The 14,994-nt window shown below is 42.1% G+C and overlaps 1 protein-coding gene and 1 pseudogene across 1 annotated transcript in view; one reads left to right on the top strand and one right to left on the bottom strand.

The window, feature by feature from the left end:
• Nucleotides 1-9,987: 9,987 nt before the first annotated feature.
• TAF1A (TATA-box binding protein associated factor, RNA polymerase I subunit A) overlaps nucleotides 9,988-14,994 on the bottom strand; it is a 37,112-nt gene continuing 32,105 nt past the window's right edge. The window contains exons 9-10 of the mRNA XM_021698426.1: nucleotides 12,581-12,735; nucleotides 9,988-10,202 (exon numbers count right to left, since the gene is read on the bottom strand). Of these exons, the coding sequence (XP_021554101.1) occupies nucleotides 10,090-10,202; nucleotides 12,581-12,735 (268 nt within the window). The 3' untranslated portion in view covers nucleotides 9,988-10,089. The remainder of the gene's footprint in view (nucleotides 10,203-12,580; nucleotides 12,736-14,994) is intronic.
• LOC110588131 lies at nucleotides 13,069-13,547 on the top strand (annotated as a pseudogene).

Below are 14,994 nucleotides of genomic sequence, written 5' to 3'. Positions count from 1 at the left end.
GATTCATTAAAACTGCCAAGAATTCCTGGGGGTGGGGGGCAGGAAATTCACACTTTGTTTACCGTTTCTTCACAAGCCTGAGCTGCCCAGAGTCCCCCGCAGAGAAGTCTCCTGGAGAGAAGACCGCGTATTACGTAGTCCCAGACATTGGAGTGTGCAAGGGCAAGATGCGGGCGTTCCTGTGGTGCTGAATGGCACCATCGGGACTCCAGGGTGGGGGCGGGGAGACAGGGGGTGGCAGGGGGCGCTGTATGGTCCCTGTGATCTGGAAGGTCTATCCTTGCAGTGGTAGGAAGAGAAGACAGGCCATGAATTTTGCATCCACAGCAGGAGGAAGAAGAAAGGAGGGAGTGTGGCCTGGTGGAAACAAGGAGTCAGCAAAGGGCTATTGGAACAGGGTCATCAGGAAGCACCGAACATCTGGGGTCTTTGTTTTTTTTTTTTTTTAAAGATTTTATTTATTTATTTGAGAGAGAGAGAATGAGAGAGCACATGAGAGGGGTTAGGGTCAGAGGGAGAAGCAGACTCCCCGCCGAGCAGGGAGCCCGATGTGGGACTCGATCCCGGGATTCCAGGATCATGACCTGAGCCGAAGGCAGTCGCTTAACCAACTGAGCCACCCAGGCGCCCCTGGGGTCTTTGTTTTTGCCAAATCTGCACTTGCTCTCGGGGCACACCTCCTCACTTTGTGTATATTTCAATATATACATTGACTCAGTGGCTTAAGTGTCGACTCCTGATTTTGACCCAGGTCATGATCTCAGGGTTGTGAGATCCAGCCAGGCTTGGTGCTGGGCATGGAGTCTGCGTGAGATTCTCCCTCTCCCTCTGCCCCTCCCCCTCCCTCTGCCCCTCCCCCTCCCCCCCTCGAGTGTGCTCCCTCTCTTTCTCTCTCTCTCAAAAAATAAATTTTAAAAATGTATATATATATTTCTTGGATAAGTGGATGAAGGACATGGGAGTCCCAAACTCACGCAACCCCAAACCCAGACAGAGGCATGAACCTGGGCACAAGTCTGCAGAGGCATCAGGTACCTGAGTTCACTTTCCTTCTGGTACATTCCATGGTTCTACTCCACCCCGAAATTTCCTTAGGGGCAAAAAATGCCCTTTGAAATGCAGATGAAATCAAAGATTCTTCTCAGCCTGGAGGGGCTTCTATGGAGGGCTCCCACTCACCACCCCAAATAGCCTTTCCAGGGTGTCATCAAGAGGGCACAAGGAGCCTCAGTCTAGTCAAGTGTGCTCACAATGCTGTGGATGATGAAGGCCCCAGATGGCACTTAAAATACAAACAAACAACATTTTTATAACTAAGGGAAAAGTCAGGAGGAGGGAGTAGTTAAGAATAATCGACAACACATCCCTACTTTCCCGTTTGTACTGTTCAATATCAGCCCTAGTTGAATATTGCTTTTTAAAACATAGTACAGCACCATGATTCACTGGTGATTGTGCTGTTTCCATGGGGTTGTTTGCTGAAAAGTTAGATAATGTCATCGCTCTGGAAGCCTTGGGCGGGTGGAATGAGAAACACGCGGACCAACTTCAGCCCCCAGATTCACGCACCGTGGCCTTCTCAGAAATGGGAGGTAACAGTCTGACCCCATGAGGCGTAAGAATGAGTGCATTCTCTCATTCCATGTGGGACCTGAAACTGCTTTTAGATCTTTGACATTTATGTCTCAGTTTTCCCTTTGCCACGAAAAATACTGAGTTCAAAAGGAATGCCTCCTTCTTGGAAAATAATTCTTAATGACTGTATTTAAAGAATTATAGCACAGGGGTGCCTGGGCGGCTCAGTCGGTTGAGCGCCCGACTCATGGTTTTAGCTCATGTCATGACCTCCTGGGTCGTGGGATTGAGCCCCGAGTCCCCCGAGTCCTGTTCCCAGCTCCACGGGGAATCTGCTTGTCTTCCTTTCTCCCTCTGCCCCTACCCCCACTCGTGCGCTCCCTCTCTCTCTCTCAAATAAATAAATTAAATTTAAAAAAAAAAACGGATCCTTTAAAAAAAATTATAGCACAGTGCTAAGAAAAAAAAAGAAAAACAACAAAAACCTTGGACATAATAATTCCTGTCCACCCAGGACATGTAAATTCAAATCAGACCTAACTGTTTTAGGCAGAGGGATTTCAAAATTAGTGGGAACAGATCAGCTAGCAGGTCCCATCAGACATAGTTACAGCATAAATTTCTGATTATTAAAAGATGCAATATTTCAGGGGCGCCTGGGTGGCTCAGTTGTTAAGCGTCTGCCTTCAGTTCAGGTCATGATCCCAGGGTTCTGGGATCGAGCTGCATAGGGTTCCTGCTCAGCGGGAAGTCTGCTTCTCCCTCTCCCACTCCCCCTGCTTGTGTTCCCTCTCTCCCTGTGTCTCTCCCTGTCAAATAAAATCTTAAAAAAAAAAAAAAGATGCAATATTTCAGATGGGACTACATAATATTTTCGATGTAATTACACAATACATGTGATTATATATTAATTATGCAGTTACTATTTTATCATTATGCTATTATCATGCACAAAACATTATGCTGAAAGAGGAATGTTTAACAGAAAACGGATGCACAAAGGAGGTTTTTTTTTCCCCAAGGAGTTTATGCTCTGAGAAGAAAGGTTAAAATAAGAGTCCAAATAATACTAGGCAGATGATATTAAGGTAACAATGAGGAACAAACTTGCCACTAGGAATCCCCAGGAGGGAGAGAGGGCATCAGGCTAGGGTGGCTAAGAAAATCCTCATGAGGGTTGACCAGGGTGTTCAGACGAGGTAGAGGTGGAGAAGACCAGGAAACAAATTTGACTGTTAGGTGAGCTTAGGAGGTAAGTCTGAATACAAGCTGGGACCAAGTGGGTATATGAAATCACCTGAGCTCCAACCTTTGAAGCAAACAGAGCACTTTAAAAAATATTGTATTAGTTTGCTAGGGCTGCTGTAACAAAGTATCACAAACTACGCTGCTTAAACAGCAGGTGTCTCACACTCTGAAGGCTAGAAGACAGAGTGACGTCAAGGTGTCAGCAGGGTTGGTTCCTCTCGGGGCCAGGAAGAATCTGTTTACCGGCAAACTTGTACATTCCTCAGCCAGAGGATACATCACCCCAACTTCTGTCTTTGTGTTCACATGGACTTCTCCGTGTGCGTGTCTGTGTCCAAACTTTCCCTTTTATGAGGACACCGGTCATTTTGGATTAGGCCCACCCTAATGACCTTACTTTGACTTATCTCTGTAAAGACCCTATTTCCAAACAAGGTCACTATTGTGAAAGACTGGGGCTTAGGACTTCACCATATCTTTTTGGGGATACACAATTCAACCCATAGCAGACACACACACACACACACACACACACACACACACACACTCTATTTCATACAGCAAGGGCCCTTTTTTTTTTTAGTAAGCTCTACACCCAACGTGGGGCTCAAACTCACGACCCGGAGATCAAGAGTTGCGTGCTCTTCCAACTGAGCCAGCCAGGTGCCCCTGGCAAGTGCCTTTCAAAAATAATGTTGAAGAGGTTCAGGTCTGGTGTTTATTCTAGCATCATGTCATGGAATAGAACAGAAAAAATAGAAAAAGAAATGTTCTAGCTCAGTCCCTTCCCGTATAGTTTATGGTTTACTCTCACAGTTTATCTGCCTTCTCACCGTATAAAAATGAACAGGTGTGTTTGAGATTAGGGAATGTATTAATAACTCTTCATTTGTATTACAGTTTATAAAGTATTTTCTCATCTCATTTGATCTTCACAAAAATTCTCCAAGGTAAGTTATATTCCCAACATACAGACAAGTGAATTAAGTCTCAGAGTGGCTCCATGAAACACTTAGGGAGATGCTTTGGGTGAATGGGAAAAATGGCAATAAAATTTAGGTGTTCTGGGACACCTAGGTGGCTCAGTCGGTTAAGCGTCCGACTCTTGACTTCGGCTAAGGTCGTGGGATCGAGCCCCACATCAGGCTCCACACTGAGCACAGAGTCTGCTTGTCCCTCTCCCTCTGCCCTCTTCCCTCTTGTGCTCTCTGTCTCTCATTCCCTCTCTCTCAAATAAATAAAATCTTTAAAAAAAAAAAATTAAAAAATTAAATTTAGTTATTCTGGATTATGGCCCAGATCCTGTTCATTCCACCATGATGTATCAAAACATGAAAGTACAGCAATCACTTTTACTTGTTTATCTTCATTTAGAAAAGATGTGTGCCAGATGCAGCCAGCCAACTGAAGAGTATGTTGACTGAATGAAGATCCAGGCATGTTGACAAGATTATGTAAACTCTTGGTATCGGCATAATGGGAGATTTAAGCAGACAACTGGCAACTACCATTGTGGGGCTGACAGGACAGAAATTCAAGATCTGCCTCTATTCACTGAGTTAAAGACTACATCTCTATCTGCATGGAGAAGGTTCTTTGTAGGACTGAAGAGGAGTGGACTTTTATTTGGTGCCTGATTGTTTCTTTTGGGAGCATGAATCTTGGATGGAGGAAGAGTTTCAAACAAATTAATTTTTAAACTTTTTTTTTTCTTAAGTCAACTCCACACCCAACATGGGGCTCAAACTCACAATCCTAAGATAGGGAGTCACATGCTCTGCCGACTGAGCCAGCCAGGCACCCCAAATAGATTAATTTTTTAAAAATTAACTTAGTCAGATTTTAGTCATAGGATTTGTAGCCCACATCCATCAAGGGTCTGCTATTTCCTTTTGAAATATTTCAATCCAGCAGAAAAAGCCCTTGTGCTTATAAACATGGATAAATAGCTAGATCCAAAAAGGCCACACTTACTCTTTCATTAAAGAATGGTTGGGTTCAGGGCACCTGGGTGGCTCAGTTGGTTAAGCGAAGTTAAGCGACTGCCTTCCGCTCAGGTCATGATCCTTGAGTCCCGGGATCGAGTCCCACATCAGGCTCCCTGCTCAGTGGGGAGTCTGCTTCTCCCTCTCCCTCTCCCACTTGCCCCTCTTGTGCTCTCTCTCTCATTCTCTCTCTCAAATAAAATAAATAAAATCTTTTAAAAAAAAATGGTTGTGTTCATTTTTTAGTTTCTTTTCCTTTTTTTGGTTCATAATATTAACATTTATTGAGAAAAAATACATCAAGACTCATGCTAAACATTTCTCAGATCGCCCCATTTTACAGAATAAACCTGAGGCTCAGTTCGGTGAGGTGCTTTGTTGAATCCAGAACTTTCTGACTCCATAAAGCTTGATTTTTTGGTTTTGTTTCTTTTTGCTAAGTGTCACTGATAAGATTCACACACCATATAATAAACTCGTTTACATGCTTTTTAGTATATTCAACAGAGTGAATTGTGCAACCATCACCCCAAATTGGGGATATTTTCATCACCCCAAAGAAACCCTGTACCCTCTGAGTATCACTCCCACTTCATCTTCCCATCTACCGCCCCTTCCCCTGCCCTAGGCAATCTCTAATCTACTTTCTTCCGTTTCTGTAGACTTGCTTATTCTGGACATTTCGTATAAATTATATTATATGGTCCTTTTCATTGTTTAAAATAACCTGCGCACAAAATGGGATAAATCGCAATCCTTGGCTCATAATACACTGTCAACATTAGTCCACGTAGAGCCTGCCACTTAATTAAAAAACTAGACCATTAATAGTAATTCACATCCTTTACTGTGCTTTTCCTCCATCCCATCGCTCTGCCTCTCCCATCCAGAGGTAACCACTTGTGTTTACCCTTCTCTTGTGTTTTTATATGTAGTTTCATCACAATCTATATGCATTTACAAACATTTTAGTCATTAGTTTGCACTTTATAATAAAGTTTGAACTCCATGTAGTCATAGAGTAGTAAGTGGGACTCATTTCTTTTACCCGGTATGTTACTGAGACCCACCTATGTTGGTGTATAAAGCTACGGCTTATTCATTTTTCTTTACATGACTCTACCACAATTTATCCAGTCTCATGCCAATGGCATTTGTGGGTTTTTTTCTAGTTTTTCTGCTATTATGAACTGTGCTATTGTCTCTTGGCTTACGTGTACAAGCATTTCTCAAGTAAACACTCGAGGATAGTCTTAGTAAATGGTAAAGCAACTGTTTCCTAAAATGACTGCAATATTTTACACCCCATCAGCTATGTGCAAGGGACCCTGTGGATCCACATCCTCTTCAACCTCAGTATCTTAATTTTTGCTAATTGAACGGGTCTGAACTGGTATTCCACTACATTCTTGTTTTGCATTTCCCTGACTTATGTGTTTATGGTCCATGTTTACCCTCTTCTGTGAAATACTTGTTCATGTGCTTGGCCCATTTTTTTCTTTTGGGTTCTTTGTCCTGCTTATTGATTTGAATTTATTTTAATCTTTTGTCAGTTCATGTGTTGCAAATACATATACATATAAACATTTTAGTCATTCTAATGACTAATGTATATGTTGAATGTATATGTTTATGTTTTTCTCAGTAAGACTTTTTTTTTTTTTAAAGACAACCCAGAGATCAAAAGTCGCATGCTCTACCAACTGAACCAGCCAGGTGCCCCACAAATACTTCTTTTAATAGACTGTATTTAATTTTCTTAAAGGTATCATTTGGTAGGCAAAAGGCCCTAATTTAATTTAGTTAGTTTGCACATTATTTAATCTAGATAAAATATATGAGACAACTGTTTTCAAAGTAGTGGGCAACAGACAACACAAGACTGGGATTACTGAAGTGAAACTCATAAAGTAAGTTCTACAATAGTCTACCCTCTCTATCTCAGGACAACTTCTCGTGAGCAGTGCATTGGGCCACAGTCCAAGCAAAGCATGGGAGTCCCACTAAGCTGATGAGCCAGAGATCAGAGATTGGGGCAGCTGAGCAAGGAGGAACTGTATGGACTGAATGATCTCAAGTGTGTGTGAAGCCCTCAAGTCCATGGTTGATGGCTGGATGGTACATAGCTTGAAAGATAGGTGTATTTTAGTGGGAAGCATAACTCAACTATTACACAATTTCTGTATTTCAGAGGTTTCTAAGAGAAAACAAGACTAAAAAAAAAAAAGATTTTATTTATTTGAGAGAGAGAGAGATTAGGAGAGGGGGAAGGGTCAGAGGGAGAAGCAGACTCCCTGCTGAGCAGGAAGCCCGATGCCATACTCAATCCTGGGACTCCAGGATCATGACCTGAACCGAAGGCAGTTGCTCAACCAAACTGAGCTACCCAGGTGCCCCAAGAAAACAAGACTTTAAATTATCCTTATTTAGTGCCTGTTATTTAGTGTCTAAAACCATCATGATGGATGGTCACTTACTTAAGATATGTTAAGTATTAATTATTATCCTAGGCATTCACTGTATTTTTCATTTTTCACAGCAATCTGATGAGATAAATCCTCCTGTCTCTCATCTACAGGTAAAGGAACTATGAAAGCTCAGTAACCTGCCCAAGAAGTCACAGAACTACCTAACGATAAATGCAGAATTCAAGCCGAACAGTCTCCGGAGGCTTCACACTTGGGAAAGGCACCCCAAGATGGGACTCCCTACAGTACAGGCACACCAGCTCCATAACTCTCACTAATTTCCATTCAGTTCTACTCAGTATTTAATGAGCTAGAAATTGTTAGGGGCTGACAACAGGAGATTATTAAGCCCAAATAATATACCATCAAGAAAGACAGATGTGCAAAGACAATGTAACAATGTAGTGATTTGATAAGAGGCTGTATAGAGAGGGACCAGGAAGGACACAGAGAGGGAACCTACCAAGTAGCCTGGCAGAGAGGACAGGTTTTGCTGGAGCTGATAGGCTCTGGGTTATGAATCCCCTCTGTTCTTCACCTTGCTACCTAGCTCAGTGCTCTGCAGGTTATAAACACTGACTAAACTGGGAGGCAGTACAGACAGGACAGACAGAGTGTGATCTTTGGAACCACACTAGTCAGGTCAAGGTCCTGGTGCCAACACCTACCAGCTCTGACCTTGTGCAAGTGAATCTGTGAGACCCCACTTTTTTTCTAGGTAAAACAGGGATAAGTCTTAGGATTCTGGTGACAGTAAGATAAAATGTAAAGCCCGAAGTGCTTGATAAATTTTAGCCATAATTCATGAAACTGACTTTAGTGGACCTAAAATAATTTCACAGTTGATTCGCACTGCTCTTACTGCCTAATGTGATACGAACATTTGATATAAAAGTTCTAGAAAACTAAGCTTTGTGTGGAAACCAAGAACCGTATCTACTCATTTCTCTTTCATTCCCACCTCCATTTGCCAGAGATCATGAGAACTCATCAATCCTGTTGAACAGCTTTTGACTAAAGGTTTCAAGGAGCAGATGCCGTGACAATCCCAGCCTATGCCTTGAGATTTTGTCTGTGTCATCTGGGGATTTCATTCCTATAGTGTTGTTCTTCTGCAGAATTCCTACACAACCCACTCACCAGCTCCCAGAAGTAAAACTGGCCCTACTCATGTGGTAGCTTGAACTTGGTTCACGTTGGTCTGTGGGGCACCTACTTGTTTCATATGTATATTATAAGGATGAGTAGTTATTTGATAGTCATCTCACTAAGTATAAAATATTGAATCAAATTATTGACAAAGCATAATTTGTCCCCCAATTTTCTTGCAGATTTTTTTTTTTTTTAAGATTTTATTTATTTGAGAAAGAGAGAGCAGAGAGAGCAGGTACAGGGGGAGGGGCATAGGGAGAAGGAGAAGCAGAGACTCTCCCCTGAGCAGGGAGCCTGATGCAGGGGTTGGATCCCTGGACCCCGAGATCATGACCCGAGCTGAGCCGAAGGCAGACGCTTAACCAATTGAGCCACCCAGGCGCCCCTCTTGCAGACGGTTTTAAATTAGTAGGAGCATAAGCCATGGGGAAAATGTGTGGTTTGCCATCTAAATACTGGAGGTGCTCTAAAGTTAGTGGGTCTTCCTGGAACTCAAAAACAAGTTACCTGAACCATAAGGGTGTAAGAGCCAAGCCAGTCTGGAAGAAGCACTCGCTCTACTAGTTACCACAACATATTATGAAGTTCCAACTCCTGCTCCAGGAAAGCTGTTCCTGGCTTCTGCGCCACGCTTTCCCACTGGGCTGACTGGGTGACGCTGGGACGCTATTTCACTGGCAGATTCTCTTCCACTGTCCAGCTGCCGACTGCCACATCCCAGGTTCCAAGAGAAAGGTGAGGGACACAGGAATTCCGAAGCATGTCTTAGATGATTGCTGTGCCCGGCAAACAACAACAAACTAGAGCCCTCTGAGTTAGGCCACCCCTCTACCCTCTCTGACCCAAACTAGTCTTCTAGAGTCAAAGGTAGCTCTATGTCAGGTCAGTTAGCCCCAGACTGACATGTCTTAATATCAAAAAAGAAAGAGGATTCCTTTCCTAAATCCTTCTCTGTTTCCAAAATTCCTCAACAGACCTCATGACCAATATATTCTTTTTTTTTTTTTTAAGGATTTATTTATTTGAGAGAGAGAGAGAGAGAGAACGTGCACACACATGCTTCCAAGCACCTGGGAGCAGGAGAAGGGGCAGAGGGAGAGAAGCAGACACCCCTGCTGAGTGCAGAGCCCAATGAGGGGCTTGATCTCATGACCCTGAGATCATGACCTGAGCCAAAATCAAGAGCTAGACACTCAAGCGACAGAACCGCCCAGGCGCCCCTCTAATATATTCTTTATGATGGTAAACCTACCGTGGATCATTGAGAATCTTAAAGAAGAATATAAATTCACTTCACAATACTACAAGTTATGCTTTATTATACAACAGTCAGAAGCAAATTATTTGCAAATGGCAATAACTGCTATACAACTGTATTCTCTGATTAAACAAATGTATTTCTTATGTGGAGGTTATTCCGTAATAAATATTGTATTTCACAGTACAAAAAAGGAAAAATATGTATTTACAAAGAACAAAGGCAGTGAGACTGTTTCTTTAGCTATAATTATAATAAAAGAAAATATAAAAAAAATATAAGAATGACTTTTTTGCAGCCATATAAACTACCTCCTAGAAACACCAAATAAATAATACATTCAATGATTACCCACCGAGCTACTATTCTGCAGCTACTCATCTGAAACAACTGATATTCAATATCAGAGTCCTGGATTTACAATACTGTGTTTTTTCACTGACTTCTTTATCCGCTTAATTTTTTTCCTTAAGACTTGATCATCTTGTTTGGAGATAAACCGAAAATATCTGCAACCTAAAAAAACAAAACAGAGAGTTTTAATACTTATCAATTCTTCAAGTATATTTCTACATTTTTAAAGTTTTGCCTCAGCTCTGACGTACTAGTGATTATGAAATGGGGGGGTCTGTATGATGTGTACCAGTGTGAACACATTCTAAGGGCCGTTACCAATGAAATGTACGCTTCCTACACACGAAAACATCTTTGATCCATCATAATCAGAGCACGTACTTCAACTGGTTTCTCACCCTGCCTTCCAAGCTCTAGTTAAGGTGATACATGTATTATACACATATTTATATCTTAAATGTGCCTTCTCCAAAAGTAAATTACAGCTTCCCTTTCAATGTTAGCTTGTAAAACAGCCCAAGAGGCACCTGTAACAATAAGAAAGTTCTCTGTAAGAAAACTCTGAGGTGAGGATTAGAATAAACAACTCACAGGTCAGAAGAGATGAGAACTTAGCTAGTCATTCCAGCACCTAGCGAGCAGCCAGATGGTGACTGTGCAGCTCTGAGAAAGGAGCCTCGTGCTCATGAGAAGTTCCTTCTACCTGCTTTTCATAGTCTTACAATGCTAAGCAGATCACTGGTTAAGTATTTCAGACATGAATCAAATTTCTGTAAAAAAAAAATGTAAACTGGATATTACAAGAGATTTTTTTTTATATATATTTGATAAATGAGCGAGACCATCAATCACCTAAGAAAAACTAACTTCATTATAGTCTCAGCACGTACCTATCCATCCATCTTCTCTAGGAAACTGCTAGGATATATATTGTACCTACAGTAACCATTTTATTATCCCTGAAAACAGTATGGCAGAATTACTAATATTTTATTAGCTGGGAAGCAGTGGTGTCTGTGGTGTTAATGTAATAACCTGTATTTCTAAACACACCTACCACTTTAGCAAAACCAAAATACTTTGTACACAGACCTCTGCTTCTATCTAGAATACAGAAAGATGGAGAATTTTGCTTCCACCCTAACACAGAGAAAAAGCCAAATAAACTACAAGCTCCCACCTCCTCATGAGCCACCGGATGTGGAGTCACGAGGGGCAAGGGCCTGGCTTGCCTTAGCAGAGCAGGGGAAGAAGGGCAGCTACCATACCATACCCTACTCTAAGCATGAAGCAAAGGCAGACCAGAATTGAATCCTGTGATATAATGAGGGTCACCCGAGCACGGACCAAACCCAGTTCAACTCCTGAACAGATTGACTGAACCCCAACACTAAGGCCCGAAAGAAGAGATGGAACGCTTTTCAGGCATGATTATGCCTAATATTCATAGAGTACTTCTGAATGTATAAAGCACTTCAATGTGATGCTCACTTGATGCTTACAACCATCCTGTAAGCAACAAAGACAGGTGTTAACAAAGCCCACTCACACAGAAGTCTCCCAAAGGTTAACTGCTGGACCTAAGTGATAGGGAAAGGTGACAAAACTGGAAAATCAGCCCAGGTGTTCAGACTTTGCTCAAACACAGACACTTTTGGGTAACTGTACTAGATGCCTCTATGCTCATAAGCAGTAGAAAATCACAGTCTGAAGCACACTTCTGTTCCTTGACGTGTGTTGAGAAATCTTACAATTGCTTTCATATTTATTTGTCCCCTTCCTCTGAGAAACTGGCATTTTATTAACCTTAGTAACCATCTGAAACACTCACTGAGAATACTAATTCCAAAACAGTATCAACCATATCTAAAACCAAGCTGAAGAAGCTCTTTAGGATACTCTGAATTCTCTAGCAACAGACTGCTTATGTTCGCTTCATCTCTGAACAGACCCAGCGGCGGTGGCACAAAGCAGAGAGTCTTCACAGCCAAGAGAGTCCACAGAGAAAAGATCAATTTCCCTTTCTTTTAAGAGGATTTTTAAATAAGTTATAGGAGGTATAGGGGAGAAATGTTTCATCCTTATAGGAACAGATAGGTAAATATAATAGCAATTATACAACAATGAGGTCAGCGAAGAATATTTTTCTCTCTTTTTAAATTATTTTTAATTATTTTTATTTATTTTTTCTTTCTAATACTGCAGTAGACAGTATCAGTAAACTTTCTATACAGTTGCTGTGAAAACAGTCTGCATCCTCTATCTTAATTGGCCCCTAAAGATACTCAAGTTACAGCCTAAAAACCCACCACCACAATCAACAAGATGGAATCGCTGCTTCTAGTCCATGGACAGCCCCAACAAGCAGATCACCTGGCCCCAACTCAACATTCACTTTCCCATCTGCCAGTTATTTCTCCAGCCTCTGATGTCCTTGGGCAATTACCCAGTAAGCTGTGGCATGAATGAATGGTCACCCTTTGTAATTTCAAAATCATCCAAAAGCTATGTCTAGATAAGAAGAAAATAAAACCTTGTACCTTTTCCTAACAATATTCCAGCTACCAAAGCTTTCTCACAAGCCAATGCTTTATCCTCTTTCCAATCGCTTTTTGCCCAAAAGGAGCTGAAGTGAAAGCTTGGCCACCAGTTTTTCCTGGAGTTCCACTCTTCTTGAACCCAGGCAAGGTGATTCCTAGAAAAGAAAAATGTCAAAAGGGAAGGTCAGTGATGGAGGTGGACCTATACTGCCAGAATTTGAACTTAAGAAGAGTCTGTGAGTAGAGCGCCTGGGTGGCTCAGTTGGTTAAGCTACTGCCTTCGGCTCAGGTCATGATCCTGGAGTCCCCGGATCGAGTCCCGCATCGGGCTCCCTGCTCGGCGGGGGGGTCTGCTTCTCCCTCTGACCCTCCCCCCTCTCATGTGCTCTCTCTCTCTCATTCTCTCAGTCTCAAATGAATAAATAAAATCTTTAAAAAAAAAAAAAAAAAGAAGAGTCTGTGGCGTCCCTTTTCAGGCAGCCGGGAAGATGGCGGACATTCAGACTGAGGCTGTCTACCAAAGCAGCCAACCATCTCTCAAAATGAGAAGAGGGTCCTGCTTGGAGGAACATACAAGAAGAAGCTCCTGCAATATTATAAAAACATCGGTCTGGGCTTCAAGATGCCCAAGGAGGCCACTGAGGGCACCTATACTGATAAGAAATGCCCCTTTACTGGTAACGTCTCCATCCGCGGGCAGATTCTGTCTAGTGTGGTGACCAACCAAGATGAAGTTGCAGAGGACCACTGTCATCTGCTGAGACTACCTCCACTACATCCAAAAGTACAACTGCTTCAAGAATCGCCACAAGAACATGTCCGTGCACCTGTGCCCCCTGCTTCAGGGATGTCCAGATCGGTGACATGGTCACAGTGGGCAAGAACCAGTACTCGAGCAAGACTGTGCTTCAACATGCTCCAAGTCACGAAGGCCACTGGCACCAAGAAGCAATCCCAGAAATTCTGAGACATCTGTCCACACCCCCCCGCCAAATAGTTATTTTCCCAGTCGGGAAAAAAAAAGTCTGTGGCAAGATGACAAGGAAGATGTTCTAATTTCTGAGTGTGACCATCCATGGTATAGCACATGCATGAAAGCAAATCCTTTTAGGTTCTTTGACTTCTGCTTTCCATTTCATTAAAAAGCCAGTTCGGTACACACGGCAGTTAACAGCACACACCCTGAACTCAAAATCCTGGATCTGAATCTCATCTTCCATTTATTATCTATGTGATCCTGGGCAAGTTCTTTAACCTCTCTGAGCCTCAATCTCTGTGAAGCTATTAACGGTCCCCATCTCACACATCATTATTAGATTAAACAGGCCCAGGAATATAGCGGTCTCATATAAAGCTCTTTGCATGCTGTCTGGTACTTAGTAAAAGTTCAATAAATGTCAGCTATGATGATTATCACTTAAAAATTACTTTAAAAACCTTACTTCATATGCTACAAAGAATTACTACTCAAATTAAGATGCCATTATTATACAAATACGTGAACACACAGGTTTGACAGTTGAACCCAGACAATGCTAAGTGTTTGTCAATAATTTAATTGAGCAAATACTTATTAGCACCCATGTGTCCCTGTGGCAGAACTTCTAGAGGTTTAAAAAACTGAATAGTACATTTCTCTGCCTTCATGAATCTTGCAGTTAGTTGGGGTTTATATGCTGCTGTAGATGTGGAAAGTGGTTTATAGTTATCACACCAAAACCATTTTATAATCAGCCCTCTTCCATCTCCAAGGTCAAGTCAGATCTGAAGCCTGACACAAGTTCCCATCGATGATGAAGCTTCTAACCAATTAAGATGGATAGGATAAATAAATGAAACTTAACTTTGTCACAAAGTTAATCCCTTCCTCACAAAGTAAAAATGACCAGGACCACTCCTGCTGTCACTTGAAATGTGGCACTAATGATATCATGATCACAGGGGTATAGTTTCAGATATCCAGCTCACAACGGACTTAACAAATATGTGCTATGATGATCTTATGAGGCCCTCAAAGCCCCACTGAAAATTACTGAAAAACAGCTGGAAGAAAAGCTGCTTCCTATGTGATCTTACAAGATGATGACACACAGATTATCAAGAGCTCTATAAAGAGTCTAGTGAAGAGTGGGAATGCCATTATTTCCAACTTGAAAATGTACAACTTTCCGAATATTGCAGTGGTAAGGCACAGTACTTATTCTGACAGCATAAAAAATCTTTTTTTTTTTTTTTAAGTTTTTTATTTTATTCATGAAAGTCAGAAAGAGAGAGAGAGGCAGAGGCAGAGGGAGAGAAGCAGGCTCCCCGCCGAGCCGGGAGCCCGATGCGGGACTCGATCCCAGGACCCTGGGATCATGACCCGAGCCGAAGGCAGACGCTTAACCATCTGAGCCACCCAGGCGCCCCTACAG

Source organism: Neomonachus schauinslandi, chromosome 6, assembly GCF_002201575.2.
Source record: "Neomonachus schauinslandi chromosome 6, ASM220157v2, whole genome shotgun sequence".
Taxonomy (NCBI): domain Eukaryota; kingdom Metazoa; phylum Chordata; class Mammalia; order Carnivora; family Phocidae; genus Neomonachus; species Neomonachus schauinslandi.
This window is presented reverse-complemented; position numbering and strand designations above follow the sequence as displayed.